Below are 13,369 nucleotides of genomic sequence, written 5' to 3'. Positions count from 1 at the left end.
CCTTGCTGTCCCCTCAGGTTTGGGGACACATCTGCCTTTGAAAGACAGCTATTTACAGGTTTTTCAAAGTGGAAAATGCAGCATAGCACAGACATTTAAAAATAACATGATTAGATGTATTTTTGCTATATTAAAGTAAGAAGCAGAAGTGATTTATGTATCATGTAGCTTTTCAATTTTACATACAATGCGTATCCTCTGATCTGACATAAACACCAACATAGGTCTGCCGGTTCAAGATGGAACCTTCCAGAAAGCTCTGAGGTCCAGGCACCCGGGGCTCCCCTCCCGCAGGGCTGTAAGCCGGGCAGCAGTGCAGGCAGTGGGAAGGTGCCTGCAGAACCTGGGGCAAGACACAGCTCTGCGAGGCTGGAGGGCCCAGGGGGCTTCTGGGGATGATGTCCTGGGGGGGGGGGGGGGACGTGTGGGTGGGAGGGTGGCAGCTGCTGCAGGGTCATGGTTTGCACCCCTCAGTGCATGGCCTCCTGCTTTTATTCCCTGAGGGGGCGGGTGGCACAGAGAAGAGCCCTGCCTGCATGCCCTGTGCTGTGACTCCGGTGGCAGGCACTTAGGCTGAGGCTTGCTCACCCACTACTACGGGCAGCCCTCCGGGTCCCCTCCTGGGCCCCATCCCGCCTTTCTGTGGCTTGACCTACAGTGCCCTGGGGTGCCCCGCCCAGAGCCAACATGCCCCAGGGTCACCTGTCTCAGAGAGAGTCAGGGTACCGTCCCCACGGTGACCCTGCCCAGGTGCCCACTCCCTCTGTCCGAGCTGCATTCTTCTCTGTCACAAATGACTACTTGGAAGAATGTTCCAGAAGAAAAAGCCCCAGGCCCGGCCCTCCCTGGCAGCCCATGTGCCCACATCCCTGGTGGCCCCATTGCCCGCCCCCCAGAGGCCACCTCTCCTGCCTGGTCTCCAGGTGACCTCCGTCCCTCTCTGCCCTTGGGCGCAGGACCCTGCAGCACCACTATGTCCTCTGTGTCGGGGCTCTGGGGCCCCACCTCAGGTAGTGTCCCACTGTGTGTGCCATGACATCAGAAATTCCCACAACATCAAGGGTCGGTGAGCACGTGGGCAACTATGTTGCATTTTTAAGATTAACTTACTGAAAACAAATTTTAATTAATAGACTTTCCTTGAATTCCCAGAGTTGGGCCTGAAAGAAAGTGGCTGCCCACAGAGGCGGGGGCAGGCTGGGTAGGCCTGCCTGACCGTCCTCCTTTCCCGTTTCCCCTCCAGGCCTCGCCAAGCCCATCGGCCTGGTGGAGGGACCAGGGGGCCTGGGCCAGGGCGGCATGGCGGCCACCCTGCGCGGGGACAGCCTGGAGACAGAGAGCAAGTACGAGGAATACGGGTACAATGCACAGCTCAGCGGTCGCATCTCCCTGGACAGGACCATCCCGGACTACAGGCCAAAAAAGTGAGTATGCGCCGGCCCCGAAGGCACTACCATGGCCCATGTGCTGTGGGCTCCTGGAGCGCAGGCAGGTACACAGACAGGTGTCTGCCACACCTGAGACCACCCTGCCCTCTGGTGTCCATGCTTGCGGTGGGTCACGGGAATCCTGTCCACGCCGGCAAGAGCCGCTCCAGGAGACTGGGCTGTGCCTAGCCGCCACTCAACGTGAGGAGCCCAGGGAAGCACGCTGGGACCCTGGGGCTTGCCTCCTCCCACGCCCCCACGCCCCCATCTAAAGCTGTCTGCCTGGAAACAAACCCCCGCGCCTCCCATCCCCAATCTACCGCTGGCTGTGGCCTTGCCCTGTGGCCTCTTAGGACCGAGTCCTGCTCTGTGAGCACTGCATCCTGTTTGGAAGCTCATTAGGTACCTCGGTGGGGATGAAATCTGAACAAAATGCCATGTTAAGCGGACATGATTACTCGAATAAAGTCCCTCCTGCCGGCACCTGGGCCCTGGAAAGGAAAGGCAAGTTTGCTGGGCCAGGATCTGGCTGCACTCCTCCCAGTGGCTCCATCTGCACAAGCAGCAGGCAGCGAGGACCCTGCATCCTGCCACCACAGGTGCTTTCAGTGGTGGAGGGCAGTACTGGCTGGAAGCGGGGTGAGGGCACGGGGGAGGGCGGTCCTAGAGCAAACCACAAGGACAGGGCTATGTGGAGAGTAGAGTTGTTTTAGAGACTGTGGGGACTGGTCCTGGGAGCCCGAGCAGTGTGGGAGTGCAGCGGGGGAGAAGACAGCCTGAGCAGGTGCACCATGGGTGCGGGCACGGGGGAGGGGGGGCACAAGTGCAGGTGGTGGCACAGCTCCTCCAGGGATGCCCCTCCAGGCCAGGCAGTAGGACTCACTGCTGACTCCCTGTGCTGAGGGGTGGGGTGCCCTGGGGTGGTCTCCTGGGTGAGCCCGCCGGCTGCCTTGGGGGTTCCCTTCACCTGGTGCTTTGGGAACAGGCAGTGGGTGTGGCCTGTCTCCCGGGTACCACGGAGCTGCAGGTGAGAGGACACTGGTCTCCTATTCCTTCCAGAGCAATCCCCCTCTCTGCATGCAGACCTGGAGCGCACACTCTTGTGGCCTCAGCACATGCCACATGTGAGAACTCTGCTTTATTTTCATGGGTACCATCAATTCAGCACAAATGATGCTGGCTTTCCTTTTGTCGTATGGAATAAAGATTCTTTTTTTTTTGAGTGAGAAATACGGTTAGGTATGATACAGGCCAATTTGAAGAAACACGCTAAGTGAATAATGCAGGTGATGTGTGGGTATGACAAAGTCACGGATGCAGGCTTGAGAGGCTCAGGTTTGGGATGTGCCCAGTTTGTGTGCTAAGGGTGCGTGTGTGTGTATGAGCATGGGCGAGTGTGAACGCATGTGCATGTGTGTGCACGTGCATGAGTGTGCGTGGCAGTTTCCGAGCGCTCCCCGGTGTACCTGACCTTTGGAGATTGACCTAAATGAGGTCCACTCGGCTGCTGGATCTGTGGTGCCTTTCTTGGCTCTGGGCTTCTGGGCCCCGTGGTGCCTTGCAGAGACCCCCTAGACCTCCTCCAGGCTTAGTAACCCACTGAAGGGACTCACAGCACTGGGCACACTGTGTTACTCCCAGTGTGGTTTGTTAAAGGACAGAATAACACCATGGAGGAGACAGCATAAGGCAGGGTTGAGGGGGCAAGAGGGAGAGTAGGTGGGAATTTCCAGCTGCCCCTGGACCAGCCAGACGTGCTTTGTTAACCCCTTCCTGTGCACAGAGGTGCCCACCTCCCACACTGTGTCACTGTGAGCCCAGGGGGACTTCCAGCCACCAGCGATGCACTGGAAGCCTGTCCCTGTTGGCATCTCCATCCTCATCTGACAGCAGTGGTTATAGGGGAGGTGATGACCTCCAGCCCATGGGCTAAGGGCACTGGTCCTCTCACTGGCCAACCATGCCAGCCCTGGGCTGAGGGCAGGGCTCTCCCGGCCGTCCTGCTGCGTATGCACTTCCAGCGGCAGAGCGCGCGTTTGTAGAACAGACATGAAAATGCGTGGTAGAGCCTGTTGTCTCCCTCCTGGAATCTGGTTCTCTTTCTTTGGGTGCCAGCCCCCCTTCCCCCATGGGAACCCGTGGAAGCTTCCCAGTCCTGAGCAGGGCAGGTCACATGACTCAGGATTAAGGCAATTAGGGCATCATGTCCACCCGCCACAGCCACTGGCTCAGGGCTGTCACTTGGTCTGGGCCTGTCCAATCAGTGCGTCTTAGAGGTACGCAAGGTCCGGGGGCGGGGATCAGGCTGTTAAGCCAAAGTAAAACTGCGGTGATGGGAACCTGGGGAGCTACACCATGTTACCTGTATGAGGGGAAAGCTTGGAGTTCCCACAGCCCAGCTGTAGAACCCAAGGACAAATCCAGGGCAGGGTGTGGCAGAGCCGGGGTGGGGGGGGGTGGGGGGGGGGGGGAGAGGAATCCGGTTCCAGTGCCCTAGTAGGAGCACCTGGATCCAGCTGCTATATATGCAGTAAAGTAGATGAATGGAAAGTCCTCTAGGTTCCGTCATCAGTCGGTGTGTACACACACACACACACACACACACACACACACGCACGCACGCAGGTGCATATTTTTAAATCTGCTTAAGCAGTTTGGGTTGTGTCTCCTTCTTCCTGAAGGGCTCTCCCAGCTCGGTCCGGTCCTCACTGCACACCGAGTCCTCGGAGCACCCCCTCCGGCATCTCCAAGTGCTGGGGTTCGCCTGGGGCCCGGCCTCCTCTGGCTCTCCCTCTGAGGACTGCGACCCACCCCCCTCCCTGGCAGGGCAGAGGCTCCCTCCTGAGGAAGGCTCCTGGGCCAGAGTAAACCCTGGCAGGAGCCATCAGTTCCCGTCAGCCTCAGGCTACAGGAGAAGACATCACGTTGGTGTGATTGAGAGAAATCTGACCTACAGACACCGACTAGAAGAGGCACAGCTTTGGGGGGCTTTTGCCTCCCCAGACGGAGAACATGGGTTCCGTCCTCTGACATGATTATTTATATCCATTTCTTTCCCCGAAGAAACTGGGAGGCCTGAAGGCTATGCCGCACCCAGACCCCGCACCCCACATGCCTTCGGATAACAGACGAGAACCAGCAAGAAGCCCTTCCGAGCCATAGCTGTCCTGCAGGCCCCTGGGCCTCTCTGGACTTGCTGCCCCCGGCGCATGGCATCCTGGGGCTTAGCCATGTGGTGACAGCCCTCGTGTCAACTTGACTTTGAACATGCACCCCGAGTCCTAGGGAGACCCACGCCCTAGTGCCGATCTGCAGGCGGGTGCCTGGCCGTTGCCCTGGGGCATACTTGAGATGGGTGTGTGCCCAGTGCAGCCTGCAGACCAGGCCCGGATCTGCCTCAAGGGGTAGACTCTCCGTCCCTCCCCTCGGGGCTGCATGGGCTTTTGTGGCTGGTCGTCCAGTAGAGGAGGGGAGAAGTGAAGCAAAGGAGCTCCCAGGGCATCCACCCTGCCCGGCCCAGAGCTGGCACTGGCCCATTAGCTGTCGTGTAAGCAATTGGCCTGTTCTGAAGCTGCCATGGTGGGATGGTGGGAGGAAGCCCACAAGTGCCGGGTCAGAGCACCCCACGGACAGGCCTGAGAGCATGTGGAGAGAGACATGCCGGCCAGGGGCCAGCTGCTGGAGCCCCGGTGACGACGGCCCACACACAGTCCCAGGCCCAGAACCATCCACTGAGGCCTTCCAGGAGCCGTGATGGGAAATCAGGTCACAGCTGCCATGATAGGGACCTCGCTGGAGGTAGTCACGTGGCTGTGGAGCCCGCAGGAGGAAGGCCGGGATGGGCTACTATGGAATGTTGACTTGTGCTTGTGATGCTAGTGGTGTTTGTGGAGCCTTCCCTGCGGCCACACATTCACAGCCGCACTGGCGCTTAGTAGGCCCTAAGCAAATATCAACGGGTGACTAACTGAGTACGTAAATGTACGTTCAGTCTAAGCCCATCTTAAGCTTTTAGATTGATTCTCTAAACGGCCGTGGAGCCGCCCCATCCAATGAGAAGTGGCCTTGTGTTGGGTTCCGACAGGGGCGGCCCCTAGAAGCTCAGGTGTGCATGTGGACCTGTGCGTACGCGTCCGTGTTTGCATGTGTGCGCAGGTGCGCCTGCCCCAACCGACCATTCAGTCTGCTCCAAACCAAGGTCCCCGCTTGCCTCCTCCCATTAGATACATTATTGATCTCCCTTTGTCTGGAGGTAGGAAGCTTTTCTAATTAAGCAGCAGCTTTGATTATGCCACAAAGCGCATAACATCTTGATTATTAAGCCTGGCCCATGGGATGATAAGAGGGAGACTGGCAAATCGAAGCTAAACAGGATCATAAAAACGGGTGGCCGGGCCTCCATGGTGTGCAGTGATGTCTTCTCTGCTACGTGTTTGCAGAGCCTTCGTGCATATTAACCGTCTGTGCCATGAACATCTTGGCCATCGGCTCCAATAGCTCAGACTGAGTGGATGGTACGCGAGAGGAGCTGGAGTCCATCACCCCACGCTGGGCCTGGCTCCTCTGATGGCCTGCTATGTGTAGGGTCTGTCGGAAGAGGCAAGTGTCTCAGACAAGAGATGGGAGAACCAGGGTGGCATCGTGAAAGCGCGCAGTGTGATATGGGGCTTATTTGCAGGGAAAGACTCCTGGTTTCTTTACTCACCAGGGATCACAGAACCACAGTCCAAGCGATATCCTGCCTGGGTGGTCAGTTCTAGCAGGTGACACCCTTCCCTTTGCCTGCCCTGGAGCCCTCAGGCTGAGCCCAGAAAGGAGGCATCTGTGAGGAGGGCAGGGGACCCCCGTGAGCCTGGGTAGGGGTAGCTTGACCTTGCTGCAGCCAAATGGGGAGAGCGGAGGCTGCCTGCCCCTCGGCCCCCTCGCAGCTGGGGGTTTGTTGGGATGGGGGCTCTGGAGCCTGTCAGGGGCAAGGGCTGGCTGTAAAACCTCCTGGGGCCTCAATGCCCCTTTGCCTGCCAGTGTCCACCCTCAGAGGCCCCACAGGGCTGCAGGGAGACAGCCAACAGAAGACCTCCACACTGAGCTGGACCCTGGCAGGTTAGGACCCCGGTGGGTCAGTGATATCTGAGAGAGAGACTGGAGGGGCTGGAGGTCACAGGCCACCAGAGTAGTGACACTCTTGATGGTCCAGGGATTCCTGGAGGCCTTGGCCACTCCTGTAGCCTGCTCACTCCTCTAGCCTGCCAGGTGGCGGCCGGGCTTGTCAGCGTGTGGAGCAGTGACCCTGCAACCCCTGTGACTGTCTCATGTGGTCTGAATGAGGTGGGGCGTAGGGGGACCTCCGCACACCCCAGTGCCCTGTTCCTGACATGCAGGTGTTTGTGTGCGGCTCTGCAAGCCTTTGCTCTGAGGTCTGAGGGTGGACTGCATACATGGCTAGGGACAGGGGCTGCGTCTCGGCCTGTGGCCTTGTCTCTGTGAAGACAGGCAGGGATGGCTGGAGCAGGAGTGCAAGTCAGCTGCAGCTGCTTCACCCATGCAGGTCTGTGCAACAGTGAATCCGGGGTATGTGTGCTCCCTTCGATCTTCAGGCCGTCACCTCGAATAAATATGAGCCATTCATGTCCTTCCTGGGCCATCCGTCTGTCTCTGTGTCCCCAGGCGTGTTCCTGGGTCTCTATGTGAGATGCTGTGTGTGTGCACATGTTACGCTGTGTGGGCACATTAATGAAACTACAACATCTGTGTTGTGTGTGTGTGTGTAGTTGTGTGTTCGTGTGTCTGAGCTGTGCACCCGTGCACGTGCAAGTGAATGTGCATGCAGGCATTAGTGTGTGCACGTGTGTATTGTGTGTGCACACATGCACCTGTGTTGTGTGATGTGCATGCGTGTTTGTTGTGGGTGCATGCACGTGTATGCGTGTGCACATGTGTGGTGTGTGGCTTATGTGTGTGCTGGGCACGTGTGCGTGCACGTGTGTGGACATACACATGTTTCTGGGAGATCTTGCCGCCAGTTGCCTGGACGGATGGCTGGCCTCAGCTTGGGGAGTCTAGTTCCGTGTTTCCTTTGTGTCCCCAGTCTGTGTACCCGTGTCTGTGTTCCCATGAGTGTGGGAGTGTGTGACACATAGCAGGCAGGTGCCGCCCCCAGACAGCAGTCACACGGAGCAGACACGCTCCCTGGGTGACACACTTCCAAGAACCCACAGGCAGCTGTTTCCAGAGACATCGATCGTGGCTTCCGAAGGGCAGCCTCCCTGGCCCCGGGCGCTGGCAGGAGATGGATGTGCGTCCCGTGGTCAGGAGGTGAAACTCGCCGCTCCCCTGAGGGTTGTGCTGCCGCTTCCTCCCCTGCATCCTGCCCCTGATGCACAGAGGGCATCCCCATAAATTTTCATTAGTGTCTGCCCTGGCCCCATTTCCTGTGAGGCCAGTCGTGACGTGCCTGCCACACGTCCTAACCAAGACCTTGGAATAGGCTTTCCAGAGCCTCAAACCACCCCTGCTCCTCTGCGGGTTTATAAATCCTCTTAGAGGCATCCCTGTGGTTGAGGATTTCCTGCTTCTCTGGCGCTGGGCGGGGACGTGAAGTCTAAGCCAGAGCCCCCGTCGCACAAAGCGCAGCCGTCTGACGGGACACACGCAGGCACCCAGTGCATCCGCAGGAAGCACCCACTGTGCGCCCAGTGCCTGTCTGCTTAGCAAATTCCCGCACTGCCAGCTACAGTGACACCAGTTGTTATCGGATGGAGGCAGGAACTCGGATGCGGTGCCAGGGGTGGCCTCTCTGAGCAGGACCTTGTGGACTCAGCTGGAGGCTTAGTGGCGGGGGCAGGGGCATGGCTGGCACCCTCTGTGGGTTGTTGCGCGTGGATGCCGACCGCCGGCTGTCCACCTGGGGGGACCTACATGTGGCAGTCGGGTTGCCTCTCTGGTACCTCAGGGCTCCAAAAACAAAGGCCCAGCACACAAACACCAAGGCTTCCTGCTCTTCATGACTGCTCAGACACACCTGGCCGCACCTCGCCATGCTCCGTGGCTGGGAGGTGCTGTGGGCGGGGGGGGGGGGGGGTCCGGGCAGAGGAGCACAGGGGTGTGACCTGCTGTGACCTCTTCAGGAAGCCTGGTGGCCAGGGCACCTATTTCAGGCCACGTGTGACAGTGTTTGGGGTACATGGGCTGATGACACTCCAGAGATGAGTGGGGTCCCCCTAAACAGAGGGACAGCACGTCAAATGAAAAACCCAACCACCCAGCTGTGAGTGGCTGTGCGAGGATGGGATTCCCGACCTCACAGAACCAGAAGTCCACCCTCAGCGTCCAGAGTCCTTCAACTGGCAGCAGCTGACGGCGTCAGGGAGCCCAGCTCTCCCCAGGTCTCTGCTCCGCCATGTCTATCCTCATGGTCACAACGTGGCTGCTGAAGCTTCCTCACATCCTCACACCGTCCTGAAGGGCTAGAACAAATATGGTCCTGCATCTCCTCTCACCTCAAGAACAGAGGACGCTTTCCCAGGAAGCCCCGCAGAAACCTCCTCGTGTGTCCTGGGCCATCTGCCCTTCTGCCGCCTGTAAGCTGTGAGAGGCGAGGATGCTCATCTGCTCCTCTCAGGCACTTGTGGTATTTGATTTGCTCGGTCTCTGGCCTCTCAGGGTTGTGGGGACACCTGCCTCAGATCCTGGGACTGGCTGAGGATTCAGCTGATGGGTTGGCGGGTGTTCCTCTCCCTGCCCCATGGAGCTGAGGCCCCGAGCTGGGATCCTCAGCATCCTGGCGGAGGGCAGGGTTAGGACGAAACCCTGTGCCAAGAGGCCCCAAGCTCCTGAGGGCAGAGACTCCCTGAGCCTTCTGGCTCCTCTGTGACCCGTCTGCTGAGGGAGCAGCTCAGCGCCTGGCCAGATGGGGTCCTCCCGCTGCACCCTGAGCCCAGGAGAGCGCGCCCCTGCACCATGCTCCGTCCAGCGCCCACTCCGGATCAGGACCCCTCCAACCCCAAGAGGCAGAACATCCATCAAACTGGCTTAAGCTGGAACAAGAGATGGGCCAGGGGTGTGGGGAGCCAGAGGGCCGGGTGGGGCGTGGTCCCCCAGCCGCGGCAGGGGCCGAGCAGTCCTGGAAGCAGCCAAGCTCAGCGGCACGGGGAGCTCAGCGCTCCGGTGGAAGGGCTGGGTGTGAGGGCCGCCTGCCTCGGGTGACGTGCGGCCCTGCCAACCCCACTCTCGGGGCCTGGCCTGTCCGCGGAGGAGGGGGGAAGGAGGCGACACAAGCGGGCCAAGAGGCCCAGCTGGGGGTGACGTTCCTGCTCTCCAGCGGGGCCAGGTTTTTCTCTCTCTGTTAGTGCCCAGCCTCACCTGACAACGACCCTCTCCGCCTGGCCTGGCCTTAACACACGTGCTCTAGTGGGGGAGGGGAGCGTGTTCTGAGGAGAGAAGTCATTTTGATGCAGATGTGGGTTAGGCCAGATGAGCTATGCACACCCGCTGTGCTGGTTCCAACACGGCTTGCGAGCTGCCCGTGTTCCCAGGGTAGGGAGCCAGGCGGCATCACCCTGACTGGGACGTGTGCCTGGAAAAGGCCCCGTCCTCTCAGAAGCACGAATTTAAATGTCTCGCAGCAGGTGGGCAGCCGCACTCGGCCCTATGGGGCCTGCAGGATTGGCCCGTGGAACCGTGTGGCTGTGGACGGGGGTGCCTAAGCCCAGGACTGTCTGCACGCCCCCTTGCCGCTGCCCACGCAAGACCCTGGACGGTGATCAGGCCCACAGCATCCTGCCTGTGGTCCTTGTGGGGCCAGTGTCTCCCTCTGTGACAAGGGTCCAGCTTCCACGCCTTGAGGGGGTGCCGCAATGGGCGAACATAGCTGCACGCCACCCTGGAAGCACTGGGGGGGCAGGTGAGGGCAGACAGGGTCTTGTCAGTGGCATTGATGTCCCCGATTCTTTACCATGAGCGGGGCCCCCTTGGGGAGCAGGGCATGCCTGGCCCTGCTAAAGCAAGAACATGCCCGTATGAAGATGTGAAGGAGGCCCCGAGCCAGCCTGGTCTTCCCGTGCTGTGCGGGAGGCTTATCTCCTCAGGAAACCTTAAGCATGGAGCCCACCGTTCCCATGGGTGACAGGTCCTGGGCAGTGGTGCCACCCCATCAGTCCCTAGGCTTGCCCTCCCATCTTTTCTCCCTTTCTTCCTCCTTAATAGAACCCCAAATTCAGGTGAGCCCAAGCCCATATGAAGGCTGCATTTCCTGCATCCCTCACAGGGGGTCGTGGCTGTGGCCAAGAGGTCACGATCTGGCCAGTGGGACATATGTGGACAGGGGGAACCTGTGCCTGGTGGGGAGGGCATGACCTTTCCCTCCTTCCCTGCCTCCTGTGATGGAACCAGAGCTGCTGGCTCAGATCGGCTTGTGGATGATGACCCCATGCTTGGCACAGCGATGAGGCGGCAGGGCCTGGCTGCTAACACCCCAGCCTCCAGCTGCCCCAAACCACATCTCCAAAATTTCACGCAGAAATCGGCATCTGCTTTGTGTGCATCACTCCTGCGCTCCCCAGGCGGTTCCCCCTGCTGTGTCCCTCTACCAGGCTGTCCCTACAGGCTGTGCCCAGATACACATGGGTATTACTGGGCTCAGGAAGGGGCCAGCCCAGGCACTGGAGCTGGAGCTTAGTTTCCATCACGTCCAAAGTCACAAGTGTCAGTACTTGTCAAGCTCTATACGAATCTATCCTGTGTTTTACAATCATCGTGAGCACACGAGATGCACCATTTTTACGAAGACTGTCTGGATGGCACCAGATCCTTTCATAGATGTGACCTGTCAATTTTCTAGTCCCCGAATGGGACTCACTCTTGTTGGAAGAACTGAGTGAGAAGAATCTCAAGAAGCAATACTGCTTCGTGGGAAGAATCTCTTCCAGATGGTGGTTTCTAAGGCAGAGATGGGAAGAGGGAGAGGTCATCCTGTGAGTGCCACGGCACAGAGGGTCCTCCATGTAACCCGGGACTCGGAACTACGCTCATTAAATAGATGGGGCTTAAGTGATTCGGGGAACTGACCTCACCCAGCAACATGTGTGTCCAGGCTGTGAGAGCTCACCTGGAGAGACCTGCCTGCTTTGTTGGTTGGAAACTTAGGGGCGCATCTTCCGGGCCCAGGGAGTGGTGGCATCGACATGGGCTTCCCGTGGACTCCCACCTGGGTCCTGCCTGTCCTGCGTGTTCCATACAGATGGCTTCATTCCAGAGCCCCTGGGGCACAGGTCAGTCACAGCATCGGCCCCGGCCTCTGGGACTGCTCCTGCTCTCTCGTTGGTTCCCCCCTCCCACGTTTGGGCAGAGACCCCATCTGACTCTGGCCCTGTGCACCTGCTCCTCACACATTGACCATGACCCCCCAGCGCACCTCGTTCTTGGTTGCCTCCATCAGAGACCAACAGGATGGACTCCCAGCCCAAAGAAGACCCTGGACCTGGTGTTCCGGTGTCTGCCTGAGGGATAGCTGCCTGAAGAGCCTAGAGCCTTAGTCAGGACCACAGCGAGTCGGCCTGGGGAGGGGATGGTGTCTGCAGAGACCTCGTGCAGATCTTCCCTCCGCCTTTCTCCTTAGGAACCACGCAGTGTGGGCCAGGGTGTCGGGGAGCACCATCGTGTCCACCTCCCCATCCTCCCTCTGAGCACCTTCCCCACCTCGGCTGTGCTCCTGCTGAAACCCTTCCTGACTCCTGGACTCAGGAAATGACGTGATCCAAGGGTAAGCCAATCAGAGCACCCCACAATCAGCACCGAGGAGACACGAGGGTGCTTCCCCTACCTGTCCTGGAACATTTCTCAGCCCAGGAAGGGGCAGGGAGAGAAGAGGCCCTGGGTCCTGCCCAATGGCCGGAAGTCACAGCACCCCTGCGCTGCTCACAGAGGCAAGCCTGCCAGTCCCCCTCATTGCTCACATTGTCTGATGGACCTGCAGGGCGGACAGTGGGCAGTTTGTCTGGAAGGTTCTACCCCCCAGCTTGCCTGGGAGCCCTGTGCTCTCCCCGGAGTACCTGGCAGCCCGGGAGCTCTGTGTCTGTCAGGGACCAGCAGGGGCGTGAGCTTGCAGAAAGCATTTTCCATCCAATAAAGGTGGCAGGTCTCCAAGGTGAGTGGCTGCCATGGACACCTAGGGTGGAGAACAGGTGGCCTGGCAGGAACCTCTACATCACGTGGAAAGTCTTGAGATCAGGCACCTCGCAGGGCCCAGTAGGGTCCTCTGCCCCAACTGCCAGCTAGGAAAGGCCAAGAAGCCCGAGGAGCGGGGCTCTAGTGTCCAGCTGCTGCCTCATTCAGGGCCATACCGTAATGAATCCCTGAGACTCATGGCCAGAGCTGCAGGGGAGGCAGCAGGCAACACATGTCTACATTGCGGAGACTGGAGAGGGTGCTGGGCGTCCACCGAGGCAGGGTCATGGTGCCCTCCACATCCTGTCCCGCCAGCACAGCCTGTCACACCAGTACAGTCTGTTTCTCATTATGCCCAGTGCACCCCATCTGCAGGCTCCTTGTCCCCTGGTTCTCCACGTGGCTGGCTCCTCCCTATCCTTTGGGTCTGTTCCAGGCTGAACTGTGTCCCCTTAGTTCATACGTAGGAGCCCAAACCCCCAACACCTCAGGATGTGACTTGGAGGTGACAGGCAAAGTGGGGTCACCCAGATCTGTCCCATATGACCAAATCCCTCGGGAGAGTAGAGCAGGGTGCAGACACACACAAGGCACCAGCACTGAGGACACAGTGGGAAAGTGGGAAGAGAGTGTCTGCATACCTAGGGGAGGCCCCGGGAGGAGCCGGCCCCCTGCACCTGGATCTGGCCTCCCGGCCTCCAGACTGGGAGGAGCACATGTCTGTGGTCTCGGCCGAGCTCTCTGTGATGTTTGTTACTCAGCTGAGCTGAACAAGGCAGGAC

General features: G+C 59.2%; 1 protein-coding gene across 1 annotated transcript in view; it reads left to right on the top strand.

The window, feature by feature from the left end:
* Nucleotides 1–13,369, top strand: part of GALNT9 (polypeptide N-acetylgalactosaminyltransferase 9) — a 75,618-nt gene that overhangs the window by 25,138 nt on the left and 37,111 nt on the right. The window contains exon 2 of the mRNA XM_041728346.1: nucleotides 1,244–1,424. Within this exon, the coding sequence (XP_041584280.1) occupies nucleotides 1,244–1,424 (181 nt within the window). The remainder of the gene's footprint in view (nucleotides 1–1,243; nucleotides 1,425–13,369) is intronic.

Source organism: Vulpes lagopus, chromosome 14, assembly GCF_018345385.1.
Source record: "Vulpes lagopus strain Blue_001 chromosome 14, ASM1834538v1, whole genome shotgun sequence".
Lineage (NCBI taxonomy): Eukaryota > Metazoa > Chordata > Mammalia > Carnivora > Canidae > Vulpes > Vulpes lagopus.
This window is presented reverse-complemented; position numbering and strand designations above follow the sequence as displayed.